General features: G+C 41.1%; 1 protein-coding gene across 3 annotated transcripts in view; it reads left to right on the forward strand.

The window, feature by feature from the left end:
* The window catches only part of DAAM1 (dishevelled associated activator of morphogenesis 1), a 173,385-nt gene that overhangs the window by 115,958 nt on the left and 30,160 nt on the right, over nt 1-27,267 (forward strand). For 2 of the 3 annotated variants that reach the window (XM_036842628.1, XM_036842627.1), the window contains 8 exons: nt 110-248; nt 537-595; nt 3,852-4,039; nt 4,544-4,843; nt 5,149-5,256; nt 11,718-11,747; nt 13,209-13,315; nt 26,424-26,508. In XM_036842628.1, coding sequence (XP_036698523.1) covers nt 110-248; nt 537-595; nt 3,852-4,039; nt 4,544-4,843; nt 5,149-5,256; nt 11,718-11,747; nt 13,209-13,315; nt 26,424-26,508 — 1,016 coding nt within the window. The remainder of the gene's footprint in view (nt 1-109; nt 249-536; nt 596-3,851; nt 4,040-4,543; nt 4,844-5,148; nt 5,257-11,717; nt 11,748-13,208; nt 13,316-26,423; nt 26,509-27,267) is intronic. The other variant, XM_036842629.1, reaches the window with a different exon arrangement.

Below are 27,267 nucleotides of genomic sequence, written 5' to 3' on the forward strand. Positions count from 1 at the left end.
TGTAAACATCTGTCTGGTTTTGTGGCTCTGGCGGGTGAGCACTGTTCAAAAATATTCGTTCAAGTTTTGAAACCAGTTGAAGTATCTCCACTGTTCTTTTCTTTTTTAGACAAGAGAAGTGGCAACACCGTTCAGTACTGGCTACTCCTAGATAGAATTATACAGCAAATAGTTATTCAGAATGACAAAGGTCAGGACCCTGACTCCACGCCCTTGGAAAACTTTAATATTAAAAATGTCGTACGGATGTAAGTTTCTTCTTATTTTGCTACCCTTGAGATAATAGCACCAATATAAGACATTTGTATTATCCTACTTCAAAGTAGCAGCTGGGATAACTGAAATGTTCTAGAGGTCAGATATGAGTTCCTATATGTATACATGTAATATATGTATGTAACATCTGGGTTTAAAATGGGTTTCAAGCATGCTGAGGACTTTGTCTGCATTAAACAATTTTTCTACCTAGAGAGCATGCATTTAGCAGTGGGTCTTTTACACTTTTTGTAATGAATACTCCTTTAACTATTATACAGGTTGGTTAATGAAAATGAAGTTAAGCAGTGGAAAGAACAAGCAGAAAAAATGAGAAAAGGTAAATGATGAGGTCCTGACAAGAGAAGAGGTCATGTTACTGTTATTGGACAACTCTCCTTACTGTATATTTTAGAAATTTGCATTGATGCTTCTCATTGACTTTGGTGTATAAACAGCCTTTCCCCTCCCCCATGTTTTCAGGGCATTTTGCCTGGTTTTTCTTGAATCAGACTATCTTAGTTGTCATGTTGATTCCCAAATATTTTATCCTTTCATTATAATCATTTTTTGAAGCATTTGCTGTTCAATGTTCATTAATTCAAATTTTCTAAACCACCGTTCATTTTTTGAAGCATTTTTGAAGCATTTGCTGTTCAATATTCATTAATTCAAATTTTCTTAACTACCGTTCATCCCAGCCTTCCCCATAAGTGCTCTTTAAAGCACACTAGATTTTAAGAACTATAATCAGGGACACCAGGGATTACCCAGAATTTTAAAAGAGAAGCACAGGCAACTTGGCTTCAGCAGCCCAATTCTCCACGTGACCTTAATTTGGCACCAGTTATAAAAAGAGAAATCATGCAGAAAATCACTGACCATTGGAGATGTACATGTTATAAAACATTAACAGACCAGCCATTGGTGAGTATCTCAGTCTGTCTTTGATATCAACACTCAGCATCAAATGACTTGGGGGGAGGTCATTTGTGCCTGTCACCATGCCAAACCACTCACAGAATAAGTATAACTCTTCCCCTCCTTCAAAATATTAGCAAATTAAAGTTGGACCCTTTGAGAAAACAGTCATACTCCCGGCCACTACTCTTTCACTATGCTGGTTAACTGACTTCCTTTTCCCTGTCCAAGTGACTCAGTCACAGCCAGTGACATACAGTAGCACTCACCATAGTATTCAGTGTGTTGAAAAGATGGTCCAAGAGATGCTGAAGCATTTCCTTTCCTCTCATCACATTTTGTCCATTGAGCAGAAAAGCAGTCTCACCACTGATACCGGAAAATACCGAATATGAAGTTCTGTTATATTATGGGTTCCTCGTATGAATTCAGATAGGTCTCAAATAAGTGAGGTTGCACATACATTTTTATAAATTAATTCCAGAAACTGCTATAGAAAGAATAGAGACACTGACAACAAGTTAGGGTAAAGAGAGAATTATACCCGAGAAGATGGTCAATGAGTGGTACTTTAGGGATATACCCTAGAGCATGGAGACTCAGGTGTGCAAGTTGAAGAGAGTACTTAGGACATAAGCTTTGGTGGTCATTTCAGTCCTTCATGCAGTGGGTATGTACTGAATGGCTGCATGGGGCAGGCACGGTGCTTGGCCTGGGTCTGGGTCTCAGCTCTGCCCCTGTCTGACTGTGTGGGTAGGCTAAGTCATGTCCTTTACCCCTCCAGTCTTTGCCTCTGCAAAGTGAAGATTACATCTAACTCACAGGGTTGTTGTGAAGAGTAGATGACAAATATTAGGACTTTAGCATAGTACCTGGCATTTATTAGCTGCCTAGTAAATGGTAGAAAGTTTTGTAGCATTTAGGCAGTTGAGGTGGTACAAGAGGAAATGGCCGAGATCAGCTGGAGGAATAGGATGGTTTAAAGTGAGGTCATGCATAGAGTGCAAAAAAGGAGATATTGTCGGTAAAATTAATTCTTCTCTGGGAGTGTCAAGTAGCAAAGTTCTATGAAATAGGGTACCTGTTGATGAATTTCTCAGAGGGTGGAGGCTGTGAGGAGACAGGAAGTACTATGGACCTGAAAAGTGGAGAATATCTGGGGAGAATTCTCTCTAGTGTCGCATACCCAGTGAGTACTAAATAAAAGCTTAGCACATGGAGACCATTTGTGGAGATAACCCTTTAGGCTGGAGCTTCCCATACCGGGCACTTTATCAGAATCCTCTAAGGAGCATTTGAAAGCCACAGGTTCCTGAGCCCTGCCCCTGATCTATAGGACAGACTCCCTGCAATGTGGTCTGTGAGTCCTGGAATGTCAGAATTTCTCAGGTGGTTCTGAGGCTTGGCCAGATTTGTCAAAGTCTAATGACCGATAATAGGAAGTCAGGTCTTACATTGTCAAAGAGGAATGAAACGGAGATAGAAGAAAGAAAGTGGGAGGCAGTGGGGTAGTTTTTAGATGTCTCTGAAGAAGTCAGGGAAGCATCCACAGAGTGGTAGAAGCGGGTTGACGGTTGTCTTAACTCCAAGGCTGGTAAAATCCAAGGATTTTAGTGACTTGAGCCCTTCTCTGCAAACTCTGATTTTGGAGAACTCAGAAGAGAGAAAGTAAAAGACAGAGAAAGCTAGAATTTAAATGTTATCAAATTCAGAAATAGAGACCAACTCTGTATAGCTCTGCCCCAGTAGGTTCTATCTCTAGTGGGTTTATTGGTATAAAAAGACTAGGGATTGGGGCCAAGTATTTGAAATGAAAATCTTCAGGCTAAACTTCATTAGTCCTCTTTTCCAAAGAGTATTACTCCTGTAAGTGCTAGAGTCAGCAGGTGTGTTGGCAACATAAGTAAGCATTATGCTAAATGGGATGCCTTGTTCCGTTATAGCGGGATTGGGGGAGTGAGTGCAACTACAGCTGAGAGCTAATATTTTTCTCCTCGTATTATCGTGATTCTCATGCTCGGCAGGTACTACTGCCCTTAAGGTGTTTAATGCTGAGATAATAACATTTGCTTTCGCAAGTTTTAATAATTGTTTGCCAGCGCATAAAACACTTCAAGTCCAAGGGGCCCTCTGAGGGGAGTGGGAGCAATGGCTCCACACTGGGACAAACCCTGGGTCCGGCAGCAGCACTTCCTCCCAGGGCAGGGTCCTCCCTTTCAGCCCCTCTGCTAGTGGGACCTGAGCCAGCAAACCCAGCTAATGAACGCTGGGCTTGTCTAGTTCTCATTTCTAAGTTGTGAAAAGAGGCCCTGTTAATAGTCATTTTGCCTAGTGTGACTAAAGGGCCATTTCTAGGGCAGGATTCTGAATTACATACCAAGCAGGCACCATTCACCTCCACAGATAGTTGCTCACGCCTGTGTTCCAGCTTTGGAACTGTGACTGGAGGGCCTCTTCAGCCTTTCACAGAATGTAGTTGATAAAGCTGTTCATCTGAAGCCCCCTCCAAGCACGAGCACCGTTGAGCCCATGAGTGGCTCCCTTTGATGGAGAAGAGGAATGATATTTACCTAATAAAGAGCCTCACAATCACCCTCAGTCGATCTTCTGTTTAGAGAAAATGCTTCAGCTTTGAAGAGTTCACCGTTTTCATGTCCAGTTGTTTTCCTGTGTAGAGCACAATGAGTTACAACAGAAATTGGAAAAGAAAGAGCGAGAATGCGATGCCAAGACCCAGGAGAAGGAAGAGATGATGCAGACCTTGAATAAAATGAAAGAGAAACTTGAAAAGGAGACCACTGAGCACAAGCAAGTGAAGCAGCAGGTGGCGGACCTCACGGCCCAGCTCCACGAGCTCAGCAGGGTGAGCTCACGGGCCCCGGGCTGGGTCTCCCATTGCTGGGCAGCTGCCGAGGCCTCCTTATCCCGGAGCCCCCATCCTTAAGTAGACAGCTCTGCTGGGGGCAGCAGAGCCTGAACCGTCTCCTGACCCATCACGGTGGTTGTGCGACCTGTTCCCTCTGCTTACCGTGCACGTTAGCAGGGGTGGTTGGAGGTGTGTGTTTGTTCTCCAATGCAGATCCTCTCACAAGAGCAAGGAAATCACATTAGCTTCTTAACATGAAAACTGATTTCATGAAAACCAAACTGGAGGATGGTACCAGAAGTGAGAGACACATGAGCCCTTTGCAAACGAGCACTAGAGTGCCACACACGAGGCCACTCAACTTACTGTGCCTTTAAGCCCACATTCTCAGATGTGTGAATTTCTCCATAATACACGTTAGGCAAAGTTTCAGACCCTAAAAATCATCCAGTGCATTTACTTCTTCCGTTCATCTCCTCTTTTCCTATTTTTATTTTTCAGAGGGCCGTCTGCTCTTCACTCCCCGGTGGAGCCTCGCCTGGAGCCCCCGGGGGGCCCTTTCCTTCCTCTGTGCCCGGGCCCCTCCTCCCTCCCCCACCGCCCCCGCCTCTGCCTGGTGGAGCGCTTCCTCCTCCACCCCCTCCCCTCCCCCCGGGGGGGCCCCCCCCTCCCCCAGGGCCTCCTCCCTTGGGAGGAGTCATGCCACCTCCTGGTGCCCCCCTGGGTCTGGCACTCAAGAAGAAGAACATTCCTCAGCCCACGAACGCCCTGAAATCCTTCAACTGGTCTAAGCTGCCTGAGGTGAGCCGTTTGTTCCAACTTTCCCTCTAACGGATAGCATTAGCAGCCCACTGTGTTGTCTCTGACCAGGCCGACCCTGGCTGTCCAGTGATTTCATTTTCTAGTGTGGACTCAGGATTCTCACTAGCTCAGATATTCAAGTGATAAAGCTTCTGAAACAAGGGACCCGATTTTTGAAGCCAGCTCATTCTGAGCATCTGGTAGAGTGAAAAATTTGGGATAGCAGCACTTTGTAAAAAATAACTACATCTGTTCTTTTTGTGTCTAACTATAAACCCCAGCGCTTCTTAACTTGATGTTTGCAGAACAAACTGGAAGGAACAGTGTGGACCGAAATTGATGATACAAAAGTCTTCAAAGTTCTAGATCTTGAAGACCTGGAAAGAACTTTCTCTGCTTACCAAAGACAGCAGGTAAGAGCACGTGCCCTCCAGATGCTAAAATAATTAAGGAGTCATGTTCTTGTGCAGGATCCCTGGGCCATCTGCCATAACCATGATATGATAGGCATCTTAATTCTAGGCTGTTTGGTCTAGCCTATTATGTTCCTGCAAACAGCATGGCGTGTGGGTCTGCATGTGCGTTTAGGTTCCTGTCAGTTTGTGTGTTTGTGTGTGTGCGCGTGCACGCGTGTGTGTGTACATGTTGAAGGTGTACAAGCTCCTTGTTAGGGAGCTTCATGCTCTGGTGTCTTTCCACAACACCGTCTCCGTTGGTGGAAGGAGCTCTGTATCTTACTGTCACTTGTGCTTAGTCAAAGGGGCCACCAGGGGAAAATAGTAAGAGAGTTACCTAACTTGTAGTGTCACCCCACAGTGTTTGTTTCTGAAGCTATTTTAGTTATAATATTTATATCTCAGATGGTTATTATCAGAAGTGGACTGCTTATTTGAAGTAAATGGAACTTTTTGAAGTATGGGGGTTGGTAAATTACTATAAGTTGGCAGCTAGATAGAACCTAGAAAGAAGTTTTTGCTCTGTCCTGAACACGATCAACTCAGAAGTGGGGCTGTGAAGGCTGGGCAAGTGTGGGGATGGCAGTGGAACAAATAGGACCCGAGGAGCTTCTGAAAAGTGAGCAACATGATAGTATGAGAACATGCAGTTTGATTTGGTGCTTGCTAACCTGGCCAAGCAGTCAGCGTCACTTTGTGAGCTTGGTCACATCGGTGCGGTACCCCTCACCCCTCGAGAGGGCATCTTAGTAGAGTTCACAGCAAAGTGGCTTGGTACAGAGAGTCTCAGAAGAACAAGGAAGAGGTGGAGTGGGGTCTTCAACAGTCTATCGGAGGTCTGGGAGGGAAAAAGTGAGTCTCAGAGAGTAAGGAGAAAAGTTCAAAGGGTGACTGAGGGGGAGAAATGATGAGAGCAGAGTGTGTCTTAAGGAACAGGAACAGGCAGATGCCAGGCATCTGCGTAGGGGCTTTCCTTGGGTTTTGCTGGGAGGCCCTTAACTCCCGTGTGAATCATTCCCAGGGTGGAGCATCCTCAGACAAGCAGCAGACTTCCTAGTCTGCTTAGGCTTGGCTTGGTTCCCAAGAAAGAGTGTCTCAGAACAGAACTGCCAGGCACCAAGGGAGAAGATGGACTGAGGCTGGGGAGAAAAAACAGCTGAGGGTTTTCCTTTTCAAAATGGCCTTTGATGCAACTAAAATTGAAAAGAAAAAGTAGTACATCTTTTAGCCAGAATATTTTCCCTTAAGTGAGAGAATATTTCTCTGCAGTGCCCTTAACGCTATTTTAATAAAGTACAAAAATGCAGGTGGTTACCTGCCGTGGCAGAATGACTGTAAGATAGGAGCACTCAGCTGGGACCCCCCCCAAAAGTATGATGGCAAACTTGTACAATGTCATAAATACCAAATAAAGGAAAATGAAGAAAAAGAAGATAGAACGTTGTCCAGTTGAAAGCAAGATACCTTATCTTTCAAAGGACAAACAAAAGATGTGTTGAGAGCTCTTGTATGGCAAGTACTTGGACCAGATTCATTCCTGAATGGCCACAGCAGACCTCCTCTCTCTCCTGTCCCACGAAAGTTTCCTCTGGGCCTTAACGTGAAGTAGGACATTTTAGCCAGTTTCCTGGTAGATTCAAATAATCTTCTGACCTAATTACACGTCCTGCTGATTTCCTACTTCAGTTTCAGTCACTAATACTGGTCCATTCTAGTTGCCTAAGATGAAGGTTTGGGAACTTAGAGAAGTAAATAAAAGGAAGAGAAAACAGCAGTTATTCCAAATGATGCTATTCAAGTCTGAGCTTGTGGGTTACATTTATTATGAAGGCAGATGGTTGAAAGACCCAGGTTTACAAGACTCATAATTAACTGGCTTTCAGTAGAAGGTGCAGAAGGATGCTGCCAAAATGCTCTGGGACAAACATGTGGACAGTTCTCAAGAGCTCCAGGAGACAGGGTTGCAGAAAGCCTAGCAACTGGGTAATTGTCTCCTAGCAACCAATTGCTGTTTAAGTAATCAGTAGTCATGCCAGTCAGGATAAACCAGAACATTTCGGTCGCACTTAACACTAAGTAGTAGACTGGTAAGTAGAATCATTTGTGACATTTGCAGTAGTACTTCCCGGAGAAAAATTTCAGCACACCCGCTCAGCTTGACTCAAGTATGTCTCCCCTCTTGGTGTAAGAACGTGAGATGAGAATTTTTAAACCATAAAGGTGTTTCCCAAATGAAGGTAATTTGAGCCATTCCATTGAATTTATTGAGTGTTGAGAGACAGAAAATCGAAAGATGAAGACAGACTAGTAGGAACATATAGGATAGACTAAAGGAAACGGGGTGCCTGTCATTGTGTCCCCTAGTCTCGTAACTAATGGCATCGTCAAGACCTATGCATTTTCATTTTAGTCTTGGCAATGCTCTATATAATTATTGTTACACTTGAATTGCTCTCTTTTCTACTCCCAAATGAATACCGGGAGCCCTTTATTTCAATGATTTCTCCTCTTTCTTCCCTCCAGAGTTATAAAACCCTGGTCAAACTCTCTGGATTTCAGCCAGTTGTGTGGCCAAGTAAATTTCTCAGAGAGGCAAAGAACCCATGAATACCATTGTCTGTGTGCATGCAACAGGAACACTACACAGAGTAAGATTTTGAAAAAAATTTCAAGCTTCACATTAGTATAATTTAGATGAACACTGATTAATGACATGTAGGAGAGATTTGATATAAGTAAATGTACACACACACAAGATGTGCCCTGTTGATATGAGAAATATTGAATCATTAAAAACAACAGATATTTTTACTGTCTGCTTTGCATATAAAGTATGTCAAAGGACACAAATGTGTTCAACTATTGCACAGGTCTATAATGCAGCTTATAGTATTAAAGCAGAGATGAAGAAAATCTGCAAATAACCAGAATATAGACTAAAAGATGATAATCAATATTAAGTATCCATTACATTTTTGGTGCTGAATATAATATATACAGCCCCAATCTCATCAACCCTAATTTTTAGTTCTCAAGGAACTGATACTTATTTGTTCATTTAATCTTCACACCAACTCTTTGAGGTGAGTAGTATTCCTATGTCACAGATAATAAAAATATGGCTCAGTATGTATTCAGTGTCCAGACAGATGTACAAGTGGCATAATTCTCAGTTTCACTTTGTTCTTATTGATGGCTTTATTGATTATGAAGGTTAGACTTTGTAAAGGATTTTCTTTAACTCCAGTTTTAAGAACAAGATCATTTCTATTCGGGATTCTTTTTTTTTTTCCAGTGTGGATATCAAAGGTGTGCAGAGCTGATTATGTAAGCTTATGTGCCACAAGAAATGGAATTTAATAGCATACAGTTATTCCCCTGCACACATTACAAAAGTTCATTTGAAAGTCAGTGTTTTGAATCTCAGAACCTCTTTTCCTCATTGAAACTGTACTATACATGATCTCTAGGCGAGCCACAAGAGACTTATTTTAATACATAATGTAGCACGTTGCATAGTAGTACTATCTCAGTTACAATTAAACAACATTCATATTTGTTTTGTGGGAAATCTTCATCTCAAGATGTTATAAATTCATTCTCCCTATACATGCAATTTGGACAGAGAGAAAATGAACTAAAGGTACTACATTTACCTAAAGGCACACATATCTCTGTAGCAACAAATGAACAGCTGGTTATCTCCATTCCTCTTCCCCACTCTTTGCCTGGGGACACCCCTTCTTTTTAGGTCCTATTATCAGCACGTGATAGAACATTTCAAAGCCTCTCTGCTTTGAAATAGTTAAAAAGGATAACTATCCTAGGCTCCAGAATCCAACTCTCTGCTAACGTCATATACAAGTCATTCTTGGGGTCCCATTTGGAATAGTCAATGGTCTCTTCTGAATTTTAATGAATGGCCAAAGAAATTTCTTTTTTTATTCTTTTTATGTTTTTTGTTATTCTGTATATCTAGTTTTTACATTGAACAATTATGTGATTTAGGACATTGATTTCAATAAGCTTTGTCCTTAGTCATGGCATATGAAGACAGGAGATAAAAATTGTAAATAGTGGTTTTTCTTAGTACCAAAGTATAACGTACAGGTTCTATATAGCTGGACAACATGGTAATAGTTAATCAAATACAGGGTTTTATATAAATATTAGTGCGTGCATTTCTCTGGAGAGGGATCTCCAGCTTTTATCAGATTTACAATGGGATCTCAACCTCAAAAAGATTAAGAACCATCCATATAAAGGTTGTCATTGTCTATGAAATGTTGAGTCATTATTTCATGGTGAAACCCTATCTATAGAAATTTATCAGCCCTGGCTCCTGAAAATGCAAGCCCCAACTTCCTATTTATTTTCCAAACCCTAAGCCCTACACCAAAAATCATCTGGAAAAATCAGACATCCTGTTAGGTGGAGCCAGATGTAGGCAATTCTATCATGTTTGGCCCAAGCCAATTAGTGAATAATTTAAAGTTTCAAAAAGAATGTTAACTTATTTGAAATAGACCTGGAAGCATCAATATTTTTAACATTCCCCATCTAATAAGCTTTGTGATTTTATTTAAAATGTGATGATTAAAGGACTCTTAAAATAGGGGAATCTCAAGATCTCCAATTAACCTAACTCTCACATGGCATTCCTCATCCTCACCTCTCAAAAGATAAGACACATTACTTAGCTATTAACTGTTACACTTAGTGCTGCTGCTGGTTACAAATGGGAGATCTTGACCAGCTGTGCTTCAACTCAACTGAAAAGCAGGGCAATAGGCAAAAAAATGGACTTGATCATTGGCTTGAAAGATACAATGATTGTAATGTGTGATAGCTTCCAAGTATGGAGCTCATAAATATGTGACAGGTACTGTACAAAATGCTTTACATGCATATCACATTTAATACTCACAATAAAAATCTGGTTGTTTACTTCATTTTACAGATAGTGAAACTGAGCCCCAAGTCGCATCCCTAGTAAATGCTTGTGGCCTGGTCCCATAGACCACTACAGTAGAGATTAATTTCCACACAGTGGGAACTTAGGGAGAATGAGTTGCCAGACACCTTCGTACAAGTTTCTTCCTTGAAGGCCAGACAGGGAGAGCAGGGTCTAAATTCAACTTGCAACTTGTCTCTTTAAGAGAGAAAAGTAGGGTAAGATGACCTCACGGAGTTCACTTCACCAAAGTTTTTTCTGCCCTTGAAAGGAGAAACTGCTTTTACAGGGGAAGAGTGCTAAGGAGTTTCAGGGTAAAAAACTTGACAGTTACAACAGGGACAAAAGAAAACTGTGACATCAGAGGAAAGAAAAGTTTCATGTGGTTATCACTTTATTTTTTAAAAGCCATTCCAGAAAAGTAATCCCCCCTTGTATGGGTGGAGCAAGGGGAGGATACGTTTTGTTTCCCATTCGAAGAATGATGTGAAACAGCTCATCTGTGTAAACTTGGCCTTGGCAGTGCTGCCGGGACCAGTGAGGCCTTAAGGAATCTGCTAAGTAAACGCTGATTGTGTAAGTAGTTGGCCCGAAAGCTGGGGTGTGTTTTGCACACCGAAGCTTTATTCCTGCCATCACGGCAAAAATATGCAAAGAAAGCTGTGACTTTCTCATAACATGTCAATTACTGCTTCCTCTTTCCCTTCCTCACTCCAGGTCTTTTCTATGAGCTATTTTCAACAGAGGCTGTTGACCTTGTACGCATGAACAGCCCCAGGGCAGTGGGGACAGGACCACCAATGGCTGCACAGCACATGAATCACTTATTGTCTCTTAATTGCAAGTTGTTTTTCCTCATACCTACCCAGAGCGCCCACAGACATTGTTTGGACTCTCGGGGAGTACTGAGTGTTGGTTTTACTGACCTATATTGTTGAACTTGTCATTTTTCTTTTCTTAATCCTTCCTAATGACACAAGAAGATAGGAGATTATTCCATCCCCTCAAAAAAGCATATTTTGCTGGTAGCACATGACAGTGGGAGTAGTTCCCTCAGGTTAGTAGAGTTGATTGATATTTTCTGCTTCAAGGGAAAACCGTGAAATCTGTTTCATGTTGAATACGTGGAGCCCAGTGGTCCTTTCAAAGAGGGTTTGTTCCTTCACCACTTTGAGTCTTTCGGGGGTGTTTTAAGCCCTTTCGTTTCTGAATTTGATTTGCCACCATTGAAAATTGTGTACAGCACATGCCATCTTCTCTGTCTACCCTGAACGCTTAGTACCCTGCTCTTCAGTGTATCTTCAGCCAGACTCTCATGTTCATCAACTCTCATTGCTGCTCCTGGGAGCATAAATCATCTCTTACCCTGTGTCACTGATCTCCTTGACCTTCCCCTGTTGGTTGCTGTGATTTCTGAACTGCATGTATCTGATTTGCCTTTTCCATGCCTCTGCCATGGCTGTAGGATTTCTTTGTGAACAGTAACTCCAAGCAGGTAAGTGAGCTAAAACCCACACCTTGCTTAATGTAACTCCTTGGCTTACTATAAGCTCAAAATGTCTTGGTTTTCCTGGGGTTTTTTTTTTTTTTTTTTTCTGATAGTGTAATGCAATGCCTACTTAATTTCACATTGGGTTTCAACTCTTAACTGAATATTGAGAGGTATGCCTGAAATCTCAGCATAATACGAAACAGTTAGTTTGGTCACACGGTGCCTCTTATTATAAACTCCATGTTGTCTTTGTTTCCTAAACTGTTATCCAGTTCTAGAACTCTTTGGTTTCCTTACTTTTTTTTTTTTTTGGCCAGAGTTCCCTATTTTTTAATCTTTTTTATTTTTTAAATTGGGGTATAGTTGCTTTACAATGTTGTGTTAGTTTCTGCTGTATAACGAAGTGAATTAGCTATACATATACATATATCCCCATATCCCCCCACCTTGGACCTGCCTTCCACACCCCCCCACCCCGCCCCTGCGACCCCATCCTGCCCATCTAGGTCACCACAGGGCACCGAGCTGAGCTCCCTGCGCTATACAGCAGGTTCCTACTAGCTATCTGTTTTATACATGGCAGTGCACGTATGTCAGTCCCAATCTTGCACGTCCATTCTCTACGTCTGCTTTCCCTTCTTTCATTTTTTAAATGGCATGATCTGTTTTTTAAATTGATCCTGACCTTTAACAAAATCAAACTTGCTATTTATCAAGTCAATCTATGTTTTCACCTTGATGCCCAGTTTACTCAAACGGTATTTTATGTATGATTGTTTTATGCCTCTTCCTCCATAAATTATGACTGGCCCTCGTTGCTTACAGCTCTCTGTACAGCAGTAGAGTGTGCAAGTAGTGTTTTATTGTTAATTGAGGTAAATCGAACCAATGCCTTGAACTGCGCCCTCCCCGTTGTCCATCAGGCTCCAGGGTAATGAAAGGTACCATCTGGGCTTGGGAGCTTCCTGTTGCACATGAAGACGTTTGGGAGGTTTTATTGTTCAGCTTTCTGAGTGTTCAGGATGCAAATGGTTCTGGGGTGAATGGGCCCTGTAAATGGCTGGACCAGCAGTGGCACGTTTCAGCTGAGCTTGATTCATAGTGACAGTCCTTCTGTCTGCTCTCCATCGGGATTTGGGGGACAAAAGGAGGGTACCGTTCATTGATAATTTATGCATCTTCAACTTAGAAGCACTTTGTTCTTCCAGATAATGCTTTTTCAAATGTGGGTGGTCAGCTTTTCTTATTTTCCTTTGTCAACTAGATTTTAGCCTTTGTTTCAATTCCACCACCTCCATACATTCCCCTGCTTACTGCCTCGGCTTTGCATCTCTGTGTGTGTGTGTGTGTGTGTGTGTGTGTGTGTGTGTGTGTGTGTGTACAGCAAATATAAAGGAAAACTGTGTATCTGAAGTCAGAATGTCCTTGTTTGACTTTGATGGATTTCTTTCATGCTCTTTATAGAAAGAAGCAGATGCCATTGATGACACACTGGGCTCCAGACTTAAAGTCAGAGAGCTTTCGGTGATTGATGGTCGGAGAGCTCAGAATTGCAACATCCTTCTATCGAGGTATTGTTGATGTTGTCTAAACATTTCTGCTAGGACCAACTTTCCTTTTTTTTTTTTTTAATTTAATTTTATATTTTCATACAGCAGGTTCTTATTAGTTATCTGTTTTAAACATATTAGTGTATATATGTCAATCCCAATCTGCCAATTCATCTCACCACCCCTCACCCCCGCTTTCCCCCCTTGGTGTCTATACGTTTGTTCTCTACATCTGTGTCTCTATTTCTGCCTTGCAAACCAGTTCATCTGTACCATTTTTCTAGATTCCACATATATGCGTTAATATATGATATTTGTTTTTCTCTTTCTGACTTACTTCACTCTGTATGAGTGAAGTTTCTAGGTCCATCCGCATCTCTACAAATGACCCAATTTTGTTCCTTTCTATGGCTGAGTAATATTCCATTGTATATATGTACCACATCTTCTTTATCCATTCATCTGTTGATGGATATTGAGGTTGCTTCCATGGCCTGACTATTGTAAATAGTGCTGCAATGAACATTGGAGTGCATGTGTCTTTTTGTGTGTTTTTTTTTTTTTTTATAAATTGTATTTATTTATATTTTTTATTTTTGGCTGTGTTGGGTCTTCGCTGCTGCACGTGGGCTTTCTCTAGTTGTGGCGAGCGGGGGCTTCTCTTCGTTGTGGTGCATGGGCTTCTCATTGCGGTGGCTTTTCTTGTTGCAGAGCACAGGCTCTACGCACATGGGCTTCAGTAGTTGTGGCTCGTGGGCTCTAGAGTGCAGGCTCAGTAGTTGTGGCACACGGGCTTAGTTGCTCTGCGGCATGTGGGATCTTCCCAGACCGGGGCGTGAACCTGTGTCCCCTGTATTGGCAGGTGGATTCTTAACCACTGCACCACCAGGGAAGTCCTGCGTGTGTCTTTTTGAATTATGGTTTTCTCAGGGTATATACCTAGTAGTGGGATTGCTGGATCATATGGTAATTCTATTTTTAGTTTTTTAAGGAACCTCCATATTGTTCTCCATAGTGGCTGTATCAATTTACATTCCCACCAGCAGTGCAAGAGGGTTCCCTTTTCTCCACACCCTCTCCAGCATTTGTTGTTTGTAGATTTTCTGATGATGCCCATTCTAACTGGTGTGAGGTGATACCTCATTGTAGTTTTGATTTGCATTTCTCTAATAATTAGTGATGAGCAGCTTTTCATGTGCTTCTTGGCCATCTGTATGTCTTCTTTGGAGAAATGTCTATTTAGGTCTTCTGCCCATTTTTGATTGGGTTGTTTGTTTTTTTAATATTGAGCTTCATGAGCTGTTTATATATTTTGGAGATTAATCCTTTGTCCATTGATTCATTTGCAAATATTTTCTCCCATTCTGAGGGTTGTCCTTTCATCCTGTTTATAGTTTCCTTTACTGTGCAAAAGCTTTTAAGTTTCATTAGGTCCCACTTGTTTATTTTTGTTTTTATTTCCATAACTCTAGGAGGTGGGTCAAAAAAGATCTTGCTGTGATTTATGCCAAAGCGTGTTCTTCCTGTTTTCCTCTAAGAGTTTTATAGTGTCCGGTCTTACACTTAGGTCTCAAATCCATTTTGAGTTTATTTTTGTGTATGGTGCTAGGGAGTGTTCTAATTTCATTCTTTTACATGTAGCTGTCCAGTTTTCCCAGCACTCTTATTGAAGAGGCTGTCTTTTCTCCATTGCATATCCTTGCCTCCTTTGTCATAGATTAGTTGACCATAGGTGTGTGGGTTTATCTCTGCACTTTCTATCCTGTTCCATTAATCTATATTTCTGTTTTTGTGCCAGTATCATATTGTCTTGTTTACTGTAGCTTTGTAGCATAGTCTGAAGTCTGGGAGCCTGATTCCTCCAGCTCCATTTTTTTCCCTCAAGATTGCTTTAGCTATTTGGGGTCTTTCGTGTCTCCATACAAATTTTAAGATTTTTTTGTTCTAGTTCTGTGAAAAATGCCATTGGTAATTTGATAGGGATTGCATTGAATCTGTAGTTTGCTTTGGGTAGTATAGCCATTTTCACAATATTGATTCTTCCAATCCAAGAACATGGTATATCTCTCCATCTGTTTGTGTCATCTTTGATTTCTTTCATCAGTTGTCTTATAGTTTTCTGGGTACAGGTCTTTTGTCTCTTTAGGTAGGTCTATTCCTAGGTATTTTATTCTTTTTGTTGCAATGGTGAATGGGACTGTTTCCTTAATTTCTCTTTCTGATCTTTCATTGTTAATGTATAGGAATGCAAGAGATGTCTGTGCATTAATTTTGTATCCTGCAACTTTACCAAATTCATTGATTAGCTCTAGTAGTTTTCCGGTGGCATCTTTAGGATTATCTATGTACAGTAATCTGCAAACAGTGACAGTTTTACTTCTTTTTTTCCTATTTGTATTCCTTTTATTTCTTTTTCTTCTCTGATTGCTGTGGCTAGGACCTTCAAAATTATGTTGAATAATAGTGGCGAGAGTGGACATCCTTGTCTCGTTCCTGATCTTAGAGGAAATGCTTTCAGTTTTTCACCATTGAGAATGATGTTTGCTGTGGGGTTTGTTGTATATGGCCTTTATTATGTTGAGGTAGATTCCCTCTATGCTCACTTTCTGGAGGTTTTTATCATAAATGGGTGTTGAATTTTGGCAAAAGCTTTTTCTGCATCTATTGAAATGATCATATGGTTTTTATCCTTCAATTTGTTATTATCATGTATCACATTGATTGATTTGCCTATATTGAAGAATCCTTGCATCCCTGGGTTAAATCCCACTTGATCATGGTGTATGATCCTTTTAATGCGTTGTTGGATTCCGTTTGCCAGTATTTTGTTGAGGATTTTTGCATCTATTTTCATCAGTAATATTGGTCTGTAATTTTCTTTTCTTGTAGTATCTTTCTCTGGTTTTGGTATCAGGGTAATGGTGGCCTCGTAGAATGAGTTTGGGAGTGTTCCTTCCTCTGATATTTTTTGGAAGAGTTTGAGAAGGATGGGTGTTAGCTTTTCTCTAAATGTTTGATAAAATTCACCTGTGAAGCCATCTGGTCCTGAACTTTTGTTTGTTGGAAGATTTTAAATCACAGTTTCAATCTCATTACTTGTGATTCGTCTGTTCATGTGTTCTATTTCTTCCTGGTTCAGTCTTGGAAGGTTGTGCTTTTCTACGAATTTGTCCATTTATTCCAGGTTGTCCATTTTATTGGCATAGAGTTGCTTGTAGTAGTCTCTTAGGATGCTTTGTATTTCTGCAGTGTCTGTTATAACTTCTCCTTTTGCATATCTAATTTTATTGATTTGAGTCCTCTCCCTCTTTTTCTCGATGAGTCTGGCTAAAGGTTTATCAATTTTGTTTATCTTCTCAAAGAACCAGCTTTTAGTTTTATTGATCTTTGCTATTGTTTTCTTCATTTCTATTTCATTTATTTCTGCTCTGATCTTTATGATTTCTTTCCTTCTACTAACTTTGCATTTTGTTTGTTTTTCTTTCTCTAGTTCCTTTAGGTGTAAGGTTAGAATGTTTATTTGAGATTTTTCTTGTTTCTTGAGGTGGGATTGTATTGATATAAACTTCCCTCTTAGAACTGCTTTTGCTGCATCCCATAGGTTTTGGGTCGTCGTGTTTTTGTTGTCATTTGTCTCTAGGTATTTTTTTATTTCCTCTTTGATTTCTTCAGTGATCTCTTGGTTATTTAGTAACGTATTGTTTAACCTCCACGTGTTTGTGTTTTTTACGTTTTCTTCCCTGTAATTGATTTCTGATCTCATCGCACTGTGATTGGAAAGGATGCTTGATATGATTTCAATTTTCTTAAATTTACTGAGGCTTGATTTGTGACCCTAGATGTGATCTATCCTGGAGAATGTTCCATGTGCACTTGAGAAGAAAGTGTAATCTGCTGTTTTCGGATGGAATGTCCTATTAATATCAATTAAATCTCTCTGGTCTATTGTGTCATTTAAAGCTTCTGTTTCCTTATTTATTTTCATTTTGGATGATCTGTCCATTGGTGTAAGTGAGGTGTTAAAGTCCCCCACTATTATTGCGTTACTGTTGATTTACTCTTTTATAGCTGTTAGCATTTGCCTTATGTATTGAGGTGCTCCTATGTTGGGTGCATATATATTTATAATTGTTATATCTTCTTCTTGGATTGATCCCTTGATCATTATGTAGTGTCCTTCCTTGTCTCTTGTAACATTCTTTATTTTAAAGTCTATTTTGTCTGATATGAGTATAGCTACTCCAGCTTTCTTTGGATTTCCATTTGCATGGAATATCTTTTTCCATCCCCTCACTTTCAGTCTGTATGTGTCCCTAGGTCTGAAGTGGGTCTCTTGTAGACAGCATATATATGGGTCTTGTTTTTATATCCATTCTGCAAGCCTGTGTCTTTTGGTTGGAGCATTTAATCCATTCACATTTAAGGTAATTATTGATATGTATGTTCCTATTACTATTTTCTTTAAAAATTTATTTTTATTTTTATTTTATTTATTTTTGGCTGTGTTGGGTCTTCGTTGCTGCACATGGGCTTTCTCTAATTGCAGCGAGCGGGGGCCACTCTTTGTTGCTGTGCACGGGCTTCTCACTGCAGTGGCCTCTCTTGCTGTGGAGCACGGGCTCTAGATGCATGGGCTTCAGTAGTTGTGGCTCGCAGGCTCCAGAGCACAGGCTCAGTAGTTGCTCCGCGGCATGTGGGATCCTTCCGGACCAGGGATCAAACCCGTGTCCCCTGCATTGGCAGGCAGATTCCTATCCACTGTGCCACCAGGAAAGCCCCCTATTACCATTTCCTTAATTGTTTTGGGTTTGTTTTTGTAGGTCCTTTTCTTCTCTTGTGTTTCCTGCCTAAAGAAGTTCCTTTACCATTTGTTGTAGAGCTGGTTTGGTGGTGCTGAATTCTCTTAGCTTTTGCTTGTCTGTAAAGCTTTTGATTTCTCTGTCAAATCTGAATGAGATCCTTGCCAGGTAGAGTAATCTTGGTTGTAGGTTCTTCCCTTTCATCACTTTAAATATATCGTGCCACTCCCTTCTAGCTTGTAGAGTTTCTGCTGAGAAATAATCTGTTAATGTTATAGGAGTTCCCTTGTATGTCATTTGTCATTTTTCCCTTGTTGCTTTTAGTAATTTTTCTTTGTCTTTTGATTACTAATTTTTCTTTGTCTTTTGATTACTAAAGTCAATTTGATTACTATGTGTCTCGGCATGTTTCTCCTTGGGCTTATTCTGCCTGGGACTCTCTGCACTTCCTGGACTTGGGTAGCTATTTCCTTTCCCACGTTAGGGAAGTTTTCGACTATAATCTCTTCACATATTTTCTCAGGTCCTTTCTCTCTTCTCCTTCTGGCACCCCTATAATGCGAATGTTGTTGCATTTAATGTTGTCTCAGAGGTCTCTTAGGCTGTCTTCATTTCTTTTCATTCTTTTTTCTTTATTCTGTTCCATGGCAGTGAATTCCACCATTCTGTCTTCCAGGTCACTTATCTGTTCTTCCGCCTCAGTTATTCTGTGATTGATTCCTTCTAGTGTATTTTTTCATTTCAGTTATTGTATTGTTCATCTCTGTTTGTTTGTTCTTTAATTCTTCTAGGTCTTTTTTAAACATTTCTTGCATCTTCTCAATCTTTGCCTCCGTTCTTTTTCCGAGGTCCTGGATCATCTTCACTATCATTATTCTGAATTCTCTTTCTGGAAGGTTGCCTATCTCCACTTCATTTAATTGTTTTTCTGGGGTTTCATCTTGTTCCTTCATCTGGTACATAGCCCTCTGCCTTTTCATTTTGTCTGTCTTTCTGTGAACGTGGTTTTCGTCCCACAGGCTGCAGAATTGTAGTTCTTCTTGCTTCTGCTGTCTGCCCTCTGATGGATGAGGCTATCAGGACCAACTTTTCTATCATGTGGCTCCAAACCACATGTTTGGACTCGTCCTTTTACCTGGACTCTGCTGAGGGTCAGTTCTCCGAGTTTCTTCTGTCTGACGTGAAGAGGACCGTTAGTGCCTCCTTTCCCTCGTGGAATATGTCACAGCTGGATGCCTATTTCTTGCAGTTTAATTTCCACAGACTCCTAAATCATAAAGAGCAGAACATCTCAAATCAATGTTTTGTTTTGTTTTTCCAGAGAGCCTATAAAATGGACTTTACTGTTATTTATACCTCTCAGCTTTAGAGATTCTTTAGCCATTGAAGTAACACTGTCACAGAATCAGCATCCACGCTGAAGGCATGAAGGCTCTTTGTTTCATTTTGCTTTCCAAAGTCACCTTTTTATACTTCAAGATTATATTATTTCATGCTGTTTGTGAACATTTTTATGACTAAAAAATATGTAAAACTCAAACCTCAGTGAAATGCTAATTCATCCAGTCCAGCCCTTTCAGAAGTATTTCTCATAATTAGTGAACCATCATGGCCTTGGAGCTTGAAAAGAAGAAAGAAAATTCGGGAACCTGGAATCTGATTATAGCTTCAGGCAATGTGTCAGGTCGTCCTGGGCATTTCAAGTAGTTTTTCTGAATCTAGTTTCTTCTTTCTCTAAAAGGGACTTTCACATTAGACAGAGATACCTCGTGCTGATGAAGGGAAGGAAAATATAAAGAATTCTGAATTTTGAGGCATTATGTATAAGTCACATTGGTTACATTCTGGAAAGAATGTTATATATGTATCGAGGCTGGCATAAGGTGACTTTCAGGGAGAGTAAAGACGGAAAGTAGTAGTTGTAGTAGTTCTTATTTTTCACATGGTCTTAGAGTTTAACACACAGCACTGCTGCTTGGTTTGCAGCATAGAAGTTTGATTGATAGCCAGACATATATTACTTTCTGGAGCAAATGTTTCTTTTAGTGAAAGAGAAATTGAAATTTGGTAAGACCCCTGAATTTTAATACAACTTAGTAAGGTAACATGAACCATCCTGTTAGCATTTAATTTCTGCCTCTGGCTGGAAGCTGTGTAAGTGGCCAGGCCCTGTGTTTATCCCCACTTTTGTTCAAGAAGACACCACTGAAAATAGTTTTGAAGGGCTACATATTTTTTTTCTATAGTCTATACAAATTGTTTTGTTAAAACTTCTTTTTACAAATAATGTTTTTACTTAATAGCAAAATTAAATGAAAATTTGGGCAGTTTTTCTTTTAAAACCCTAGAATTTCCCCCTCTATTTTGCACTTTTGCAGTCTAGAGGAGCACTTTAAAAACAACTTGGCAAAGGGAGCTATCACTCTGAATTTCTATAGTAATTGAAGTGCTCTAGCTGTGACCCAGTTTCTCATAGACAGATTATTCTCAGTACAAGATGCCACCAAGGGTAATTACACTAGTTATAGATAAGGTTACAACTTCTTCTGGCAAATTTCCCATCCCATTATTGGAGGAATTGTTTCATATTGTGGTATATCATTCCCTCATTACATCAAAAGTGTCAAAGGCTAAGGTGACTTAGAATGTGAATGTGTCCAAACTCTCTAGAAGATAATTTTAAGAATTTGCCTCGTATCTGTTAAATTATCTATTAATATCCAATTTAATGGATAAGTATTACAATGAGCATAATTTAAAAATGTATTATGTATAACAAGGTGATTTTGAGATGCAGTTAACCTTATGGTAATTGGGCCTTATTGATCAGGGTCTAAAACCTTCTCTGCCACAGAGGATTCAGTACCACATGCTTGTCTGCTCAGTGGTCAGTGGTTTTACTGTCTCATCAGGAAAGCACAGGGCTAAAGGTAAAAGAAATTAAGCAGAACTAATTTGTTTTTATTTAGTTGTTTAACCAGTCAGTGGTTGGTTTACCTTGCTTTCACTCTCCCCTTTTCGTTGGCAGTGCATGAGTACACACAAAAGGAGCCAGGGGCTTAAAGGAGGGGAGAGCTGTGATACTTTGCTTTGATACTTTTTGCTTAGAGTTATCACTTTGGAGTGTTTGTTTGCCTGGCACTGTGCTGGGTGCCATAGGATGTCCCAAGACTTAAGGTAGCACTGTTGCCTTTAGCAGCGCATGGCTAATTGGAGAACAGTGACACAGGCGAGATGACCTGTGAACAATTCAGGCCTTAGACTGGTCTGGATGGAAGGGGATGGGGAGCCCAGCCAAGGGGGCGAGGGGGCAGCAGCAGGGTGTCCCTGAGAAAGTGGGCCTCGAGGGCCATTAACAGTTACACAGGCAGGGGAGCGGAGGCAGTTCCAAGGGTGCAGCAGGAGCAAAGGCACCGGAGTGGGTACAGGCGGGGCTATAGAGAGAGCCCTGTAATTGCAGCAGACGATTATCACTTGGATTAAATGAGACCAGGCAGGAGGGCCTGAGATCCAGGCCTGGTGCCTTTGTCAGGGCCCGAGTCAGCCCAGGGTCAGTCTATAAAATGGAGGTAATGAAAGCAGTGGGCTTGTAAGAATGAGACCCAGCGTGTGAGAAGCACTGACAGAGTGCCTGGATGTGGCAGCTGCTCAGTTAATGGCCCGTTTGTGTAGCCGGGGGGGGATCCGGAATTGGTGCCGTTTGTTCCAGAGGACAGCACTGTCTTAATGAGGTTTTGAGTTTGATCTCTGACGGGTTCGCAGGATAGGCTGGAGGGGTCAGAGCTGGAGGCACAGGCTGCTCTCAGATAGGGAGCTCCTTCTATTGCCCAGCTTAGACCTGATGAGGGACAGACTGGAGAAAGACAAAACCTGTCACTAGCATTTGGAGACTGATTTTCTGCCTGGGGACAATGAGTAGGAATGTTTCCAAGTTGAAGTCAAGATTTCCTACCTTTCCACACTTAGTGTCTTTCTTCTTTTCTGCTTATTTCATTCCCAAAGACTGGCGACCCTCTCTGTGTCTTACCTTGCTGACTAGGAATTTAATTACCAGCCACGCAGTCATTACACCAGATTCCACCCCGGTGAAAGCCCGTGGCATGTTCCATGGGCGGTATTGTGATGCACACGTGTCTGCAGCGCTTGGTTATCTTTAAAAGCTCTTTCTTACCCCCATACCGCGAAAGTTCGCAGACCCTTTGGCCAGGGGCACCTGCCACAGCCTTGCCTGGAGCCGAGAAGGCAGCCAGAAGGAAAGGCCTTCTCAACCCAGGGGCCGAGCAGGGGAGGAAGTACAGGCCCTTTTCATGTGCTCACAGCATAAGAGGCCAGCGTCCCTCACAGCGCCCAGAAAGAGGCTGTCTGGAAGGTGTGACGCTCCAAGCCACCAGGGACCCTGCCTTTTACAGACTTGAGAAGTGAGTAGAATGGACACGAGGTACCCGAGAATGAGACCCGTTCGTCAGGCCCCTGGAAGAGCCAGCAACAACTTCTCTGCTGTGTGTATGTAGGCTACATGGGGCAACTTAAGATTCACTCTGCTTTATTCCCTAAAACAGACCTCTCCCTTCTGTTAAAAAAAAAAAAAAGAAAGAAAGAAAGATATTTGGAAGCTGGCTTATATTGCAAAATGAACCCACCTAAAATACACTTTTATGAAGTGTTCTGCCATTCTTTTTTTCCAGATGCTCACTTAACATGACAGCCAGGGTGTAGTAAACCACAAAAGGCTACTTTAAAGGAGAGGGATTTGGCTTAAATCCACTGAAGCAGAGCTAAAGCTGATCTAGCCATCCATCCTTAACTTAGTTTAATTACGCCTGGATGTTCCAGTTCTCTGGGCAAATTTTTGAAATACCTGAGTAGAACAAGGTGGAGTTAAATACTGGTTTTAAATGGCTGGTTTGTTTCCTGCCTTGCAAAGAAAGTCGAAGTGGATGTCTCACAAGTTGCCACCCTCCTGCACACCAGAACACTGCCAAGCTTTAAAAGCAATTAAAAGGTTAGGATTGGTAGGGTCCTTAAATTACAGAGATTAGTGACTCAATCTGTGGATGACAGATGATACTAAGAACTCTTTGGCAACCTATAGAAGCCTCCCAGAGGGCCGTGTACCCTTCTCCTCTTTCCCCAAAGATACAGCTTTTTTGTCTGCTCCCACAGACCACGTGCAAGGCGGGATGTTGACAGGTAGATTTTCTTAAGTACTAGCCATTAAAGTCTCAAGTCTCTTTGTGGGCCACATGAAGAGAAACCAAAATTGTTATGAATTAGAGCTAGTGTTTGGTCCAGACAGCCTCTGGGGATTGAGCAGCATAAATATATACAATTTCAAAAGCAAGAAGTTCTGCACTCCATATGGGGAGCTAATGAAATGCAAATCTGATACTTCAAGTATTGTTCTCACTCTGATGTTCAACTCCTTTTCTCTTAAATGCAAAACAGAAGGACTCAGCAGAAAGACACCATAAAGTGGTTTCTTCAACTCCATGTGAAAAGGACACAGAACTAATCTTTTTTTTTTTTTTTTTTTTAAAAAACTTTTGGGTTTATTTATTTATTTATTTATGGCTGTGTTGGGTCTTCGTTTCTGTGCGAGGGCTTTCTCTAGTTGCGGCAAGCGGGGGCCACTCTTCATCGCGGTGCGCGGGCCTCTCATTATCGTGGCCTCTCTTGTTGCGGAGCACAGGCTCCAGACGCGCAGGCTCAGTAATTGTGGCTCACGGGCCTAGTGGCTCCGTGGCATGTGGGATCTTCCCAGACCAGGGCTCGAACCTGTGTCCCCCGCATTGGCAGGCAGATTCTCAACCACTGCGCCACCAGGGAAGCCCCCTTTTTTTTTTTTTTAAATACGTGGAGCTTTTCTCGTGGTAACTAGACATTTCCACAGCCAGCTGGTTTTCATCAGTGGCAGTTTCAACCTTACTTAATGTCCCACTTCTTTGGCCTTGCATGGCTACACCATGGTGTTTGCCCTTACTTGACTCAAGAGCCTTTAGTGTCCTGGAATCTAGGGCTACCCAGGGCCCATATGGTAGAGACCTTGATGCCGGGATACAGTTTTTCCCGTCATATGTTTTTACCCATGCCAACTTGGCTAAATTGTTCCATTTAAGTTTGGGAGTTTTCCATTATGATGTTCCAGTGAACATATTCATGGGAAATGACTGACTCCAGAATGACTAAGTCAATCTAGAGACGTCTGCCCAGATCCAGAGTCGCTCTCCACAGCCCAGCAGTTATTATGGTGCTACAGCTTGGACTAGGGAAGAGAATGGGTCTTATTCTAGAACATGGACAATTTGGCATGTTGCCTAGGTGCTCTGTTTGGGTTTGAAAGCATGAAATAGAAGAGAATGATATTGGTACAATAGGATTCCCAAATCTGTTCCTTCCCTGGCCTACTTATTGGTACATGAAACAACATTCAGTTTCAATAGCAGGATGGATGGTTTTAACAAGATCGTGTCAAAATCTGGAGAAAATAGGACAAGCCAGAGGTGTCCAGAGTGGGTTCTTTCCTCCTTCATGGGCTTTATGGCCAACCCTGCACTCATCCAACCCTCTCGTTTACCTGGGAGAGCACAGCTGACCATGTATGCTTCATGTATGTTTGTGTGGAGTGTTTCAACTTATCATTAGATTCTCTCAAACATTATAACCACCTTTAAAATAAGCACCATGTCTTCTAATTATTTTTTAATTCTCCCAGGTCTAATGGGTGCTCTATACAGAGAGGAAACTCTGATGAAACAATGGGTATGAGAGCACTTTGGGAAGTTTCATGATAACCCTACTTAGCGCTGTTTATTTATCAAGTAGCTGCCCTTGAATATTAATGTTACATAAGTACTGCTGCTTTTTTTTTTTTCTGGGTGGAAAAGTCTGCCTTGCAGAGTATACATATAGTTTATTGAGCCCTTTCTATGGCCAGACACTATGCTAAACATGTCTCATGCATTATTTCACTTTATACACCTACAAAAATCCTTTTTTTTTACATAGGTTGTCATTATCTCTATCTTATAGATGAAGAAACTGAGGCTGAAGAAAAAAATTTTTCCAATTTTTCTGACACTGACCAAGAAGTGTCAGAGCCAGGCACAGCCTGTCTGATGCCAAAGTCCCTTCCTTCAAATGTTACACATGAAGGCTGTATGCCTTGCTCTATATTTGTGTGTTCATGTCTTTATTCCCAGTCCTAAATGTCATTCTTCTTGAAGATCATAAACTAGAAGAACAGATCGAATAATTGTACTATAACACGTTAGTGGTAGCTTATAAGGAAGTAAGATTTTTTAAATAAGTCTGGGTCTGATGCTTACAAGTAGAACAAAAGAATGACCCTATTGTTACAGCTAATAATCTGATTAAGATTTTTTGCCCTGGTTAAGACTTTCGGTTGTATGTAATAAAAACATATTTTTACAAGTATGTTTTAATTTCAACTCTTTTCACAGTCAGTACTTTGTTGTCCTGCCAGAATCAAGACATAAATCCTTAATATAAATTAGTAAATCATATGAATTAATGGTAGATAGAAAAACAGAAAACAGATTTGGGTTTTTGCTTAAATCCTTCCCTATGAGATATTAACTAGATAAGCATTATTTGTAAAAAGAATTTGGGATTAGCAATCAAAAGTCTTGGGTTTGTGTTAGATACTGCCCCTTTGTATATGTTTGACCTTGGGCAAATCACTTAGCCATTCTGAGCCTCAGTTTCTCCCTCAATTAAAAAAAAAAATCATCACAGTTAATTTGAATGCCAAATGAAATAATACACATGAAAACTCCTCAGCTATACATTTTATTTTGTATATCAACTATTCCGTTTTTTAACAATAACATAGATCCTGCTAACCTTCTCAAAATCCATTTTTAATATGAGAGCGAACTTTAAACACTCCTGACACATAAGTCAAAAAGTTAGCTTTAAAAAAAAATAAAAAAAAAATTAAAAAAAAAAAGTTAGTTTTCCCCTTTCACCTTCAATTTGTGGATACTGTATATTAAAGAAAACAGGTGTGTGTGGGTGTTTTCCCTATTTCTCATCTTCCAATCCCTTGTTTAAGGAAACTAAATGGTAGAACATAACAGCTTTGTTCTCTGTGTCAGCAGAGCATTAGAAAGCCCTGGAAGAATGTTAAAGCCCTTTCAAAATACTATTTTTAGGTGCAACATTGTCAGGAAATAAGCTTTCACTGAGAGATTTGGAGAAAAACGGCACTTGAAGATCAGCAGCTGGGATAGCAAAATGAGTTACCTTGTATTAAATTTTTACGGCTCAAGCCAATATCGTTAACAACAAGTAAAATATTCTTTCTCCAGGTTGAAATTATCCAACGATGAAATCAAACGGGCAATTCTAACCATGGATGAGCAGGAGGACCTGCCCAAGGACATGTTGGAACAGGTGAGCTGCCGGGCAACGCTCAGAGCGCAGGTGACACCGGACTCTCAGCAGGGAGCGGGTACTGAGGAAAGAAATCTGGTTGTTGCTGGTAGATGATTTCCTCATCTCTGAATTGAGAAGGTTGAACCAAGCTTCCACACAGCTCTGTCAGAAGCCTCTAGGACTTTATTCTTCCCTTGTTTCCAAAATGATGGGCGAGAAGGACGGTCCAGAATTTGTCAAATGCCTGGGACCCTCGATGCGGGAATCTGTCTCTCATGCTGCCTGCCATCAAGTTGTTACTCCTTAGCCGGTCATAGAAATCTACTAGCTTTAGTAGAAAATGTCTGTTTCACTGGAATATTGAGAATCTCAGCACTGTGAGGTCACAGGCTGCACTGCATAAACTGAGTCATTGCTGAATCCCTGACACAATTTGTGTCTTGGTCTTGGCTCACTGTTCCCACAACCACAAAAGCCACTGTTAACCCCCTAGCACTGTCATCTTCATCAAAACACTCGTATGTGTCATAAGGTGGGGTGTAAACTTCTTGGGGCTGGGCCTTGTCTCCGTAAGTTGTATGGCACTCTTCTTGCATTGTAAATGGCAGGAAATTCAAATGCTGGGGATCGTTAGTATGGCGTAGATTTATACACAATCAGTATACATCCTTGTCCGTGGTATTTGAAGATAATTTGTATTTTTTATGTCCAGGCAACAAGTTGGATGTGGTGCCCTAGCCTCTCGTCATGCAGTGTTTCCATAACATGCTCCGTGCA

This window comes from Balaenoptera musculus, chromosome 2 (genome assembly GCF_009873245.2).
Source record: "Balaenoptera musculus isolate JJ_BM4_2016_0621 chromosome 2, mBalMus1.pri.v3, whole genome shotgun sequence".
NCBI lineage: Eukaryota > Metazoa > Chordata > Mammalia > Artiodactyla > Balaenopteridae > Balaenoptera > Balaenoptera musculus.